The sequence below is a fragment of the Pan troglodytes genome, chromosome 18, assembly GCF_028858775.2.
Source record: "Pan troglodytes isolate AG18354 chromosome 18, NHGRI_mPanTro3-v2.0_pri, whole genome shotgun sequence".
NCBI lineage: Eukaryota > Metazoa > Chordata > Mammalia > Primates > Hominidae > Pan > Pan troglodytes.
In genome coordinates this window covers 73,808,123-73,823,178 of record NC_072416.2, presented here as the reverse complement: position 1 = coordinate 73,823,178, position 15,056 = coordinate 73,808,123, and the positions used below count along the sequence as shown (strand labels likewise).

Here is a 15,056-nt window from a genome sequence, read left to right as displayed (position 1 = left end):
AAGGCTGACTTTTGTAATTTTCTCCTAGTTCATTTATAAGCCAAACAGTTTAAGGTTTGGGGAAATTAAACTTTTCCCACTTTTAGGGGATGCATCCAAGGGGCGTGTCCTGTGGTATGAAGACATAACTACCCATCTGGGAAGAGAGAACAGAGGAGGAATAAAGGAAAAAGAAAACAGAAGGCATCCCCCCTTTCTTCTATTATTCTGAAGGGGGTGTTTCCCATCAACCTGGGTTCCGGACTTAACCAGTCATTACCGTCTACCCTTAGTAACCATCTCATCACAATTACCCACTTGAGAACAGTGGGCCCCTGTCCATCCCTGGGGTTCTGGAATTAACTAGTCCTTACTAGAGACACAATGTTTAATTTTAAAGCAAGTTGCCTAATTAATGTATGGTACAATAATTATCAAAATGAAACAAAGTAAAGCTTGCTATTAATTATTCTTGAATACACATAAATATATGCATACACACATAGTAAAAAATATTTCTAAAAATATAGTTAGATATTGTGTTGATATTCTTTAAATTACTGAAAGTTGAATTTGGACAAGATAAGAAAGAATAGCTTTTCTCCTCTGTTATGAAACTGAGAAATAAAAATAAAATTTTAAGGGCCCAACCTACCGAACAGACCACGTCTTAACCAAGGGGACCTAAGAGTTAACCTAGAAAACTGAGTTCTCGGCCATGACAGGATGGGAAGTCAGACACAGCTCGTTAATACCTGCTCTTTCACTGACCATCATTAAGCTTTCTTCTGTAAGAGCTAAACAGAAACCAGCCCTTTCAAAAGATTCCGCCATTGTGTCAGCTGCTTGACTGCTCTCCCTTCTTTTAGCAGTTTCAACATAACAACTGATGAGCTTTTCTTCCTGATGAGAGACCACCAACCATGGAATCATTCTGGCCAGTCTATGACAAATGCCCAGTGAGGGTTTTTGTGTCTCTACTTCACCTTTGGATGTCAAAGAGCACAACACTCCACCCTGGGATCACGCTGATGCCGCCGTTTCTTGAACGTGGGTCCTACAGAGAGGCATGAAGCTCAATTGCATATATATTTGTTTCTTTTCATAAATATGCATTATTTTTTCTATAGCTCATTGAATATGTATATCTGGCCATCCCATTCAGCATAAATTCCTGTCTTATTCTTTGGACCCTTGAAGTGTCTATTCCTAGTTTCTGGCTGGGGAGCTATGCTTCCCAGTTTGTCAGAACGGCCACCCTACAGGCTATAATCCTTTATGAAAAACAAAGCTCTCCTTTCCATATTTATGAACCTTATTCTTCAGTTGACAACACATAGCATATATCAACAGAAATTTGAAAACAACAGTCAATCTGTGGATTCACTGGATTTTGTATGCACACAATCACATCATCTGCCAATAAAAGTATTCTTATTTATTTCCAATACTTCTACTTTTATTTTCTTCCTAACTGTTTGGCTGAGAACTGCAGTAAAATACTAAATTGGGGTAGAAACAACATCATTGCCACATCTCCAAGCTTCACATTAGGTATATCTCCAAATATGTATTACCAAATAGGGGCTTAAGGGGTTCCCTTTTATTTCTATTGTTCTCAGTTTCTTCCCTCAAAAATCCAAAGTCTCTCTGAATTTTTAAGTTTTTAAATGTTTTCATCTGTTGTGATGATGGTATTTTTTTCTTCCATAATCTGTTCATGTGATTATTTTAAAACATTGTGATTTTAGAAAAATTCAACTAGCTTATGACATACCCTTTTTATGTATTTCTAGATTAGAGGTGCCAGTAGTTTAAGATTTTGGTATCTATGTTCATGACTGATATTGGCTTCATTTATTCCTTTATTAAATGCTTGAAATTTAAAGTGACTCTGCCTGGCTCTGACATTATTTTCATGGAAACATTGTTGACTACTGATTCTATACTTTAAACAATTAGAAGACAACCATTTATCTTTAGATCAGTTTTGGGAAGTTGAAATTTTCTAAGAATATATCCATTTCATCTAAATCTTCAAATGTATTATAAAATCACTCCAACATCCTCTTAACTTTTTCATTCCTAGGGCATATGTAGCAGCGTACTCTTTGTAATGTTTCATATTTGGACTTTCTATGTCTGTTCTTGACTGTTTGCCAGATATTTGTTCTCTCAAACAACCAATGTCTGCAGGAAAGACCACAGTGACCTCAAGGATCCTTGTGGGCATGACTTTCTGGGGCAGTCGGGGCTGCTGAGGGCCAGGGGGCCTGTCTGTTTAGGGTCCTGGGCCTCTCCCAGGTGGCTCAGGTGTCCCAGCTCCTGTCAGGCCTCTGAGCCCGAGCTAAGCCATCATATCCCCTGTGACCTGCAAGTATACCTCCAGATGGCCTGGAGCAACTGAAGATCCACAAAAGAAGTGAAAATAACCTTAACTGATGATATTCCACCCTTGTGATTTGTTTCTGCCCCACCCTAACTGATCAATGTACTTTGTAATCTCTCCCACCCTTAAGAAGGTTCTTTGTAATCTCCCCCATCCTTAAGAAGGTTCTTTGTAATTCTCCCCACCCTTGAGAATGTACTTGGTGAGATCCACCCCCTGCCCACAAAACATTGCTCCTAACTCCACCGCCTATCCCAAAACCTATAAGAACTAATGATAATCCCACCACCCTTTGCTGACTCTCTTTTTGGACTCAGCCTGCCTGCACCCAGGTGAAATAAATAGCCTTGTTGCTCACACAAAGCCTGTTTGGTGGTCCCTTCACACGGATGTGCGTGACAGCTCCCGCCAGCGGGTGCCCACATCCCCTAGCCACTGAGGGCCTCTGTGAAAAGGCGTCTGCACGTTTCAGGGAGGCCCTGACACTGCACAAAGGATTCCTGGGGCCCTGGGACTCAGGCTAAGCAAGGACTTAGTTAAGAGCGGGTCATGTCGCAGGCTTGCGTGCAGCAAGATCCCAGTTTCCTCCACAAAGACAATCGCTCACGGGAAGGCCCAGAGGCCCCAACAAGCCCCTTTCACTTGTGTCCTCCTCAGACTTCTAGTGCCTAAAAACCCAGGGAGGGGAAGCCTCAAGGTTGAGGTCCCAGATCTGACAAGGCATGTTCCAGTCCTGGTCACGTGGACACTAAAGCCTTAGGAGACAGAAATAGGGACTCAAGCTCAGGTGTCAAAATCAGGATTTAACCCTTGGAGGGCTGTCATGGCCTGAATTCTGCCCAATCCCCCATTCATATGATTCATATGTTGAAGTCCAAACCCCTAGTACCTTCAAATGTGAGGGTGTTTGGAGATAGGGCCTTCAAAGAGGTAATTAAGGTAAAATTGTAATAACCAGTTGGGTTTATCTTGTCTACTGCCCAGAAAGCCAGATGCCCTGAGAACAACAGGTATTACAGCAAAGAAAGAGGTTAATCATCACAGGGCCAGCCAGGTGAGAACAAGGAGAAACTTCTCAAACCCATCTCCCTGATAATTCCGAGGCCAGGGCTTTTTTAGGATATTTTGGCGGGCAGGGTGCTGAGAAACAATTGATGAAATCACAGAGGTGTGTAAAACTGCCTTTATGCAGCTGAGTTAGTTTCTGGGAGGGGGGTCTCACAGACCAGGAGGGGCTTTTGATCTGCTAAAGTGCCAAATCTGAAAAATATCTCACACACTCTTTCTTTGAGTTTTACATTTGCAATGTTATTTATAGGGGTAGCTGGGGAAGTTATAAATTTTGTAACCCCTGGCTACGTGACTCCAGAGTGCTCAACACTTATAGAAAAACAAGCTGATTGATGGCAGGTTATTGGTTAACTATGCCTATTTTTCAGAAAAGTAGGCCGGGCGTGGTAGCTCACGCCTGTAATCCCAGCACTTTGGGAGGCTAAGGCAAGCGGATCATGAGGTCAGGAGATTGAGACCATCCTGGCAAACATGGTGAAACCCCGTCTCTAATAAAAATACAAAAAAATTAGCCAGGCATGGTGGCGGGCACCTGTAGTCCCAGCTACTCAGGAGGCTGAGCCAGGAGAATGGCGTGAACCCAGGAGGCAGCGGAGCTTGCAGTGAGCGGAGATCATGCCACTGCACTCCAGCCTGGGCGACAGAGCAAGACTCCGTCTCAAAAAAAAAAAAAAAAGAAAAGAAAAGAAAAGTTTAAGTCCCTGCCATAATTTTAACCTTGTCTTATGAATGTTGCTTTAACCTCCGAATTGGCGGGGGCAAGGAGTGGAAGGGCTCAGTTTTTCTTGCCTCATGTTTAATAATAAACTAAATATTTTTCATAGTTATCTATGAGAACTCTGTGTTAGAAAAAGAAATAAAAAAGGGTGGGGGGTGCCTGTCAGGTTAGAAGCAAGTTGAAGTCTGTCATATTAGATTATTCTTATTATAGTTCTGCAAAAGGCTGGGCACAGTGGCTCAGGCCTTTAATCCCTGTACCTTGGCCTGGCCAAAACCACTTTTAAACACTCAAACTATACAGCAAAAAATCATTAATAAAAATGTTGACCAGGCTGGGCATGGTGGTTCACACCTGTAATCCCAACACTTTGGGAGGCCGAAGCAGATGTATCATCTGAGGCCAGGAGTTCGAGACCAGCCTGGCCATCATGGTGAAACCCCGTCTCTACTGAAAATACAAAAATTAGCCTGGTGTGGTGGCACAAGTCTGTAATCCCAACTACTCAGAAGGCTGAGGCTGGAAAGTCGCTTGAACCTGGCAGATGGAGATCGCAGTGGGCAGAGACTGAGCCACTGCACTCCAGCCTGAGTCACAGAGCCATACTTCATCTCAAAAAAAAAAAAAAGAAAATGTTGGCCAGAAATAGTGGCTAATGCCTATAATCCCAGCACTTTCAGAGGCCAAGGCAGGGGGATCACTTTAGCCCTGGAGTTTGAGGCTCCAGTGACAGAGCCAGTCCCTGTCTCTAAAAAAAGAAAAATAATGCTATATTAGAAACTATTCATTTAATGCAAAAGAAAGCAGTAAATGTCAGGCCTCTGAGCCCAAGCTAAGCCATCATATCCCCTGTGACCTGCACGTATACATCCAGATGGCCAGAAGCAACTGAAGATCCACAAAACAAGTGAAAATAGCCTTAACTGATGACATTCCACCATTGTGATTCCTTTCTGTCCCACCCTAACTGATCAATGTACTTTGTAATCTCCCCCATCCTTAAGAAGGTTCTTTGTAATTCTCCCCACCCTTGAGAATGTACTTTGTGAGATCCACCCCCTGCCCACAAAACATTTCTCCTAATCCACCGCCCATCCCAAAACCTATAAGAACTAACGATAATCCCGCCACCCTTTGCTGACTCTCTTTTCAGACTCAGCCCACCTGCACCCAGGTGAAATAAACAGCCTTGTTGCTCACACAAAGCCTGCTTGGTTGTCTCTTCACACGGATGCGCATGACAGTAATTATGATTTTGGGCACACCAACATCTGTATCATTCAGGGTTCCATCAGAGAAACAATCAGTAGTGTTCCGAGGTCAGCTATTAACTAGTGAACTATATATAATATATGTGTGTATGCCTGTGTGTGTTTATATTATAAATATATAGGTATCTATACACATACACACTTGTACATATATATATATAAAGACATATATATGCCTTAGTCCATTCAGGCTGCTATAACAAAATACCATAGACTGGCTAGCTTATCAACAACAGAAATTTATTTCTCATAGTTCTGGAGACTGGGAAGTACAATCAGGTTAGGTGTCTGGTGAGGACCCACTTCCTAGTAGACAGTCATTTTCTCACTCTAACCTCACGTGGCAGAAGGATCACAGGGATCTCCCTCTCTCCCTCCCCCTGTCTGCTCTCTTTGATAAAGACACTAATCCCCTTCATGAGGACTCCACCCTCATGACTTAGTCACTATCCAAAGGCCCCACCTCCTAATGCCATTACCTTGGTGGTGAAGATTTCGACATATGAATTTTGAGGCTACATAAACATTCAGGCCACAGCAATACAAAACTCACTTCTATAATTGTAGGGTCTGGGTAGGCAGGAATAAATTCTGTAGGGTAGGCCCTTCAGAAAAGCAGGTGGAAACTCCTAAAACAGCAGATGAAGCAGCTGAGCACTTACGGAATTTTTTTAAATTTTTACATAAATAAGATAAGGTCTTCCTGTGTTTCTCAGGCTGAAATTTAACTCCTGGGCTCAAGCGATCCTGCTGCCTCAGCCTCCCAAAGTGCTGGGATTCCAGGCTTGAGTCACCACACCCAGCCAGACGTGATTTCCACCACCCCCACCCTCCCAAGATGTGATTTCCACCACCCCCACCCTCCAGGGCAACCTCAGCTTTGCTCTTTAACTGATTGACCTTTAACTGATAGAAAATAACCCACCCAGATTATCCAGGATAATCTCATTTACTGAAAGCCAACTGATTATATAACCCAATCACGTCTGCAAAATACCTTCATCGCAATGCTTAGATTCGTGTTTTATTGAAAAAATAGGGAGCGTAGAGCAGCCAAGTTGACACACAGATAGCACCATCGCAATGGTGAAAAGACATGAGTTTCAGAAGAGCCGAGGAAAACAAAAAATGCAAAGTAAGGTAAGGACATTCTTATAATGTAGAAACTAATATGGCCAAACTGAAATAATTAAACAAGAGTCATATTTAGAAAGGTATTATGAAGAAGACAAAATCACCACGTATAATCTGTACTTCCACTTAATCTAATTACTTCACGTTTCTTTCTACAGGTGTTAAATATTTAATGAGGGGATTAAATTGAAAGCTATTTAAGAAAGGGGCGGGTCACCTTGACCCTATATAAAGCCTGTGTCTTTGGGAGCTGCTCAGTTACTCGCTGATCTCCGTGGAGTCCAGGTCTTCTGCCCAAGATGAATTTGGAGGGCACTTCAGGTGGTAAGTTCCCATCAGCCTTTTCTCTGTTCTTTGGGATTGCTGCATGCCTTGCTTATTTTTCAGAGTTTGTCAAAGTTTATAGCACAAACATGATTAGAGGTACAGACTGGTAGAGCAGCAGCTGTTTTTCGCTGATAAATTGTGTCAGAACAGCCATGGGTGCTTTGAAGTTGGACTCTTGAATTTGAAATGTAAGATGGCAGCCATGAGTCCCATACAAGGGTCATCTACCTAAAGTTTTAAAGTTGACAGTTTATGTGGAGGGGAGAATGTATGAACTGTCTAATGCAGCCTACTGAATTTTACTGAGATATATTCTTTTTCATTAGAAGTACCAGTTCCTGTGTGTCTTATTTCACCTGTTCAATTGTTCCATGAGTTTCACTTTTTTCATTGATTTTTATTAATTTTCCTCCTCCCTACTGCTTCCTCTTTTGGTAATTTTGTACATTTTCTGTAAGTTCTGTCTTTGGAAACTTATGTCATTGATTATCGTTTTCTAATATATATATTTAAATGTTTATATACCCAATTTAGCATGACTTTAGCTCTATGCCTAAAGTAAAAATACAGAGTAATAATTAACAATACGGGCGCGGTGGCTCACTCCTGTAATCCCAGCACTTTGGGAGGCCAAGGTGGGCAGATCACGAGGTCAGGAGATCGAGACCATCCTGGCTAACACGGTGAAACCCTGTCTCTACTAAAAAATACAAAAAATTAGCCGGTGTGGTGGCACCCCAGCTACTCAGGAGGCTGACCGGGGAGAATGGCGTGAACCTGGGAGGCGGAGCTTGCAGTGAGCTGACATGGTACCACTGCACTCCAGCCTAGGCGACAGATCGAGACTCCATCTCAAAAAATAGTAACAATAATAATAATAATAATAATAATTAACAAAATGGGGAGGCCAGGACAGGAGGATCAATTGAACCCAGGAGTTCGAGGCCAGCCTGGGCAAGATAATGAGACCTCATCTCTACAAAGAAAAAAAAATAGCCAGGCACAGTGGTGCATACCTGTAGTCACAGCTATTCCAGAGGCTGAGGCTTAAGAATCGCTTGAACCCAGGAGCGGAGGTCGCATTGACCCGAAACTGCACCACTGCACTCCAATCTGGGCGATAGAGTGAGACTCTGTCTCAAAATAAATTAATTTAATCAAACCACAGATTTAAACCCATAAATACATTATTCACGCTATTCTCCCCCTTTTCTGTTCATCAGGCATACTTCAAAAAGAATTCTGGAGAAACAGAATTCAGTATAACCAGAGTCAAAAGGATATCCTCCAATCATGGTTTCAACATGACCCTTTCCCTGATAAAGCTGCCAGAGAACAACTGGCCAAAGAAATTGGGGTTCCAGAATCTAATATTCAGGTAGGCATTAGATTACTACTTCATTATCTGTCAGAACCATGGTAAAGAGAAAGACTAGGCCCAGCGCTTTTGCCAATTCTCTTATATCAGGTTATATCACGTATTTTGCTAAGAAACGTTTTCCTGTTCTACAAAATTAGAAAACAAATAAAAAGGCTGGGCGCGGTGGCTCACGCCTGTAATCCCAGCACTTTGGGAGGCCAAGGCAGGCGGATCACGAGGTTAGGAGATGGAGACCATCCTGGCTAACATGGTGAAACCCCATCTCTACTAAAAATACAAAAAAAATTAGCCGGGCGTGGTGGCAGGTGCCTGTAGTCCCAGCTACTCTGGAGGCTGAGGCAGGAGAATGGTGTGAACCCGGGAGGGGAGCTTGCAGTGAGCAGAGATCACGCCACTGCATTCCAGCATGGAAGACAAAGCGAGACTCTGTCTCAAAAAAAAAAAGAAAACAAAACAAATAAAAACAAGGATGCGGTTTATGTATTTTACCAAAGGCGGAAATATCATTTGTATTCACTAATGGGGAAGGAGAATATACTGGCTCAGTCTCTCCCAATAGGTAATTAAGTCATATTTTGAGATTTAGAGAATATAGGAAATGAAATCACCATGATAATTATGTCCTATATTTTAGTATTAGAATATTCAGATAGATTATTAATATGTAATTACAAGGAAACTGGGGTAAGAATGCATGTGCATTCCGAAGTCTCAGGCTATTTCTTAATTTAATGTCTCAAATGTGATTCATACACATAGTGTTTGAAATAAAATTCCATACTGAATTATTTTAAATAGAATAACTGATATAAAATGAAACTTAAGTTAAATCTCTTCAGTTATCAGAAAGATACCTGGACTGGGTAGGGTGACCCACACCTGTAATCCCAACATTTTCAGAGGCTGAGAGTGGAAGATCACTTGAGGCCAGGAGTTCAAGACCAGCCTGGACAACACAGTAAAACCCCATCTCTCCAAAAAAATGTATTTTAATTTGCTGGGTGTGTTGGTCCACACCTGCAGTCCCAGCTACTCGGGGGCTTAGGTGGAGGGATCATTTGAGCCCAGGAGGTCAAGGCTGCAGTAAGCCGTGATTGCACCACTGCACTTCAGCCTGGCAGACAAAGCGAGACCATGTCTACCAAAAAAAAGAAGTTATCTGTGATTCCTTCTCATGGTGGTGTGCACCTGTACTCCCAGCTACTTAGGAGGTTGAGGCAGGAGAATCGTTTGAGCCCAGGCATTCTGTGCTATACTGTGCCTGTGTTGTGCGGATTGAGTGCCTGCAGTAAGTTTGGCATCAATACGGTGACATGCCAAGAGCTGCGGACCGCCAGGGTGCCTAAGGAGGAGTGAGCCAGCTCAGGTCAGAAACAAAGCAGATCAAAACTCTCATGCTGACCAGTAGTGGGATCATGCCTGTGAATAGCCACTGCACTCCAACCTGGACAATATAGCAAGACTTTGTCTCAAATAAAGAAAGAAAAAGAGATACCTGTAAAGAATATAATTCTATCAGAGAAAATAGTAATTAAACCAATGAAGACCAAGTGAAAATGTGTTTTTAGAGGAAAATAATGAGTTCTGGGTTTTGCATCATATGTATAGTCTCCAACAAGCCATTGGCTATAAGGATCTCAGTCTGAGAGGATATAGGAGAGGAGAAATTTTACTTGTCTCTTCATGTATCTATACTGGATGTGAGAGGCAAGGATTACTCAAGTCCCAGTAACAAAAGTACATTCTATGGGAATACTGGTAATTGGCTTTGAGAGAGGTACCGGTCCCACTTGGAATCATGGTGAAAATGACAAGTTCAGGAAATGACGTAGCTGGAGGTTACCTCTGCCATAGTGTTTATACTTTTTTCACTTGTTTCCAGTTTCCATCTGTACTTAAGATTTCTTAACTAAAACTATTCTGATTCATTAATTTAGAGAAGAGATATAACCTTTTAGCATAGCGGTCTCCAATTTTTTTGGTACCAGAGACCAGTTTTGTGGAAGACAATATTTCCACAGACAAGGGGGGGTGGGTAATGGTTTCGGGATGAAACTATCCCACCACCAGTCATCAGGCATTAGCTATTAGTTAGATTCTCATAAAGAGCTCACAACCTGGATCCCTCAACTGCACAGTTCACAGTAGGGTTTGTGCTCCTATGACAATCTAACACAGCAGCTGATCTGACAGGAGGCGAAGCTCAGGCAGGTAATGCTCACTGGCCCTCCACTCACCTCCTGCTGTGCAGCCCAGTTCCTAACAGGCCATGGACTGCCTGTGGCCCGGGGGTTGAGGATGCCAGCTTTAGCACAATGCCTATGATATAAGAGTGGTTTATTGGATATTCGTTGTCATTAAGATGCTAAATGTTCTTAAGAATGATCTAATTATCAAAATAATAACACTTAGAAATCATTAGAAAATATATTGCAATTCTGACTCTAGTAATGAGGAAACAAGCAAAGAGTTCAATTGGTTTTGTTAGGGACAACGGTGACAAAATGAGGTGTGTGGCTTGCTAGGAGTCTCCTCATCTATTGTTAACCCCGGGACAAAAATGACTAAGAGGAAATACTGATAAGTGTTAGTCCAACTCTTTACTGTGGCTAATTCTGCTCTCCTATTTAAAGAAATTTTTGTGCAATTAATTCCATATGTATTGCATGTTATGAAACCTCATATTTCCTATGAAGAAGTGTTGAGGATCAAGAAAAGATATTCAGAAACCGAAGTCCTGCTAGGAGGGAGGGAGAGAGAGAGAGCGCGCGATCCTTTGAGAGACCTCATAGGGTCTCCTAAATCAAACAAATTTACTCTGGATGCCACAAAAAATGACCATGAAAGAAAAGCTCCTTTGATTTGAAGGGAGATGCGTGTGTGGTCCTGAATCATATGCCAATAGCAGCATCATTCCTAGGATAATGGATTGCCTTTCTCTTGTGGGCATTATTCCAGCCACAGGCAGTCAAATCAGTTTTGTTCAATTGAATTGATATTTGGCAATATTGACATACACTGAGTTGTATGACTATCACATCTTCTTCTCCTACTTAGGTTTGGTTTAAAAATTACAGAGTAAAACAGAGAAAACTGGATTATAAGTGCTTCTCAGAAAAAGATCAAACCCAGGGGCATGACCAGTCCCAGCATCTGACTCAAGGTAAGAATGCTCAATGGGTCCCATTGAGAGTACGTTGTGCCCAAATTCTGCATCAACGTCTCTTAGCTCAGAAGCCAGGGATAGCTGGTTCTGGCATCCTGGTGACCAGAGATAGAAACATTATCCTACAATTTTTTTAGGTGAAAGTAAGTTTATTATAGAAGTAAATAAACAAAAGAATGGCTACTCCATAGGCAGAGCGGCCTCCCACAATTGAATGAGACAGTCAGGTTCTTAACAAGCAAGCTCGGGGCTTTTTATTTTTTTATTTTTTATTTTTGTATTTTGTTTTGAGATGGAGTCTCACTCTGTTGCCTGAAGTGCAGTGGTCTGATCTCAGCTCACTGCAACCTCTGCCTCCTGGATTCAAGTGATTCTTCTGCCTCAGCCTCCCAAGTAGCTGGAACTACAGAGGTGCACGACCACGCCCAGCTAATTTTTTGTATTTTTAGTAGAAACGGGGTTTTACCAGTTGGCCAGGCTGGCCTCGAACTCCCAACCTCAAGTGATCCACTCACCTTGGCCTCCCGAAGTGCTGGGACTACAGGCGTGAGCCACTGGGCCCAGCCTAGCTCTGGGCTTTTTGGTCCTGCTGCAGAGCAATGACCTCTTCTGCCGCCTCGGGGATTCAGAGAGAACAAATATGGCCAGCATTATCTTCATGGGTTTGTTTTTCTGGTTTGAATATGAAAATTCCCCTAACAGCTTCTGTGTTCTCCTTTAGAATACTTACCTAAAGAAGCCCGACAAAAACAGACATTCATCACATGGAGTCAAAAAAACAGACTAGTGCAAGCCTTTGAGAGGAACCCATTCCCTGATATTGCTACCAGAAAAAAACTGGCTGAACAAACAGGCCTGCAGGAATCAAGAATTCAAGTAAGTTCTATGTCTGTGACCCCAACTATGTCCTGCCTGTGATACTGCCCCCTGGAGGTGTTATTGAAAAACTTCCAGCTGACTTGGGTTATCAAAGTCATCAAGGGCGGAAACGGGGGATGGTAAACGCCTGGCATTGAAAGTCCCATTTTTGTCAAGGAAGAATTTTCAAATCAAATTGCTGTGCACGGATTTGGAATCACTAGCAGAAACTACCCATTTTGAGAACATTGTTAGATTTTCTACAACCTTGGGAGTGTTGTCATTTTGGCTCAGATAATTCTTTCTTGTGAGGGGACACCCTGTGCATGGTAGGATATTGGTCAGCATTCCTGGCCTCTACCATCTAGATACCAGTAAAGCAACTGCCCACATTCTCTCCCCCTATTTGTGACAACCAAATAAATCACAGACATAGTCAAATGTTCTCCCATTGAGGGACAAAATTGGCCCCCAAGGAGTATTTTCTTTTACCTAAGTTATGGGGATAGTGACTTAGCATATGTTAAGGGCTCATGACTGAGGAGGCACAGCCATGGGCTTATGACACAAACTCTCAAATACATTTATTTGTGTTTGTTAGTCATTAATCAGATGAATACACAAGTACACAAACTACGAATTCTTATGCACACATCCGTGAAGAGGAAAAAAATGTCAGCCTGGTCAAGAGATCTTTTTTGCTGATCCATTGTTGCAATTAGAGGGAGAATTGGAGAACACGTTCCTTTCCAGTCAGAGATTCAACTCACCTATACTTAATTGCTAACTGTGTTATAACCTCAATGTATGTATTTGTGTGTTTATATATATATACAAACATACACATTACACACACATATATACACAAATGAACACATGGACTGGAGTTAATTTCACATACAAAATGTATAAGATTTCTTTTTCTCAAACTCACATAAAAAAGAAAAATAAACAAAAGTAATAAAATAAATAATAACAAACATATGTACATACATGATTTCATATATAGTCATCCCTCAGTATCCATGAGGGATTGGTTCCAGGACCTTCTCTCGAATACCAAACTCCAAGGATGCTCAAGTTCCTGATATAAAATGATGTAGCATTTGAATATAACCTGTGCACATCTCATGTATTTTAAAACCTCTCTAAATTACTTGTACTACCTAATACAATGTAAATGCTATGTGAATAGTTGTTAAACTGTATTTTTCTTTGTATTATTTTTATTGTTGCATTTTTTTTTATTGGGTTTTCTTCTAAATATTTTCAATCCATGGTTGTTTGAATCAGGGTATACAGACGGAACCCATGGATTCAGAGAGCCAACTCTATAAAATCACCCTGTGATTTGTCCTTAGGTTAATAGCTCCTTTGTTTTATAGAGTATCTGATGCAGAGTTACAATTGCTTATGTCTTATGATGTCATGTCGCCCTTTTTCTCATTTAGATGTGGTTTCAGAAACAAAGATCTCTGTACCTCAAGAAGAGCAGAATGGAGCCCGTGAATTTATTGGTAGACGACCCAAATGAGAGACCAGATGCAACTGTTGGGTGGCATCCAATCAACCTGTTCCTCCCCACAGACAGCTCTCATTATTTTTTTTGCTCAAATTCTTCCAGCGGGCACAAAACTCTTCCACCTGTTCTTCCTTCAACCCAGGCTCCTTGGGATCCCTTCGGGTTCCATGTGAGCCAAGGACCAAATGTCATGATCATGCAGCCCACACAGGCTGTGCAGGAAGGAGAGAACTCTGATCAGCCTCTGATAATTCCGAATCACCTCCTGACACTGCCAATTCTGACAAAGGACTTAGATACTCTGACTCCCTTCTGGCTCCACTACCAAGAAGAACACCAAAATCACAAAGAACACACTGGCTCGGGAGTACCACAGGTCAAGAGCCATTCTCAGCCTGAACCTGAGCACAGCGAGCAACAACCTCTAAATCTGGGTCAGTTTGACAAATCGAACATTTTGCAAAGGTGGGACGAGATCTGCCAGGCTCTGCTTGCTGAATGGGACCCTCTCAAAGGGACACACTGAGACAGACTTGTGGCAGCAGTAGGCACACTCAGCTGAGAAACATGTCATCCACTTGGCTAATTGCCCCAGCAATATGTGGAAACCTCAAGCCTTTAGGTCAACTCCTGTAATGCAGAGTTCTCCAGTAAAAGGTACAACTTGGCCGGGCGCAGTGGCTCACACCTATAATCCCAGCACTTTGGGAGGCCAAGGCGGGCGGATCACGAGGTCAGGAGATTGAGACCAGCCTGGCCAACATGGTGAAACCCTGCCTCTACTAAAAATACAAAAATTGGCTGGGCGTGGTGGCGCGCGCCTGTAGTCCCAGCTACCCAGGAGGCTAAGGCACGAGAATCGCTTGAACCTGGGAGGCGGAGGTAGCAGTGAGCGGAGATCACGCCACTGCACTCCAGCCTGGTGACAGAGTGAGACTCCGTCTCAAAAAAATAAATAAATAAATAAGTACAACTTGGCAATTTCTGACATATAAAAATTGGAAGTGAGGTACGGATGGCTGGATTGGTTACAGCTTGGTGTATGCCTTATTTGAACAGAGTTTGAACACTTAGCAGTGTATGAGTGGTTGAAGTATGGCCACTGGAATTGTCCAAGACTTAGCTACTGTTACACATACATACTACTAAGTTAGGTTTTCAATTTTGTCTATTAAGCTATGTTACAGTTCATCCACAAGTACTCAAATATAGAAGTACAGAGTCCTTCTCAGGCCACATT

The 15,056-nt window shown here is 42.2% G+C and overlaps 1 protein-coding gene across 1 annotated transcript; it reads left to right on the top strand.

Moving 5' to 3' along the window:
* Positions 1–6,720: 6,720 nt before the first annotated feature.
* On the top strand, positions 6,721–14,795 carry DUXB (double homeobox B). The gene is made up of 5 exons (XM_054668475.2): positions 6,721–6,886; positions 8,113–8,267; positions 11,328–11,433; positions 12,158–12,312; positions 13,746–14,795. The coding sequence occupies exons 1-5, from the start codon at positions 6,862–6,864 to the stop codon at positions 14,340–14,342; spliced, it is 1,038 nt and encodes a 345-aa protein (XP_054524450.1). The 5' UTR covers positions 6,721–6,861; the 3' UTR covers positions 14,343–14,795.
* The last annotated feature ends 261 nt before the right edge of the window (positions 14,796–15,056 follow it).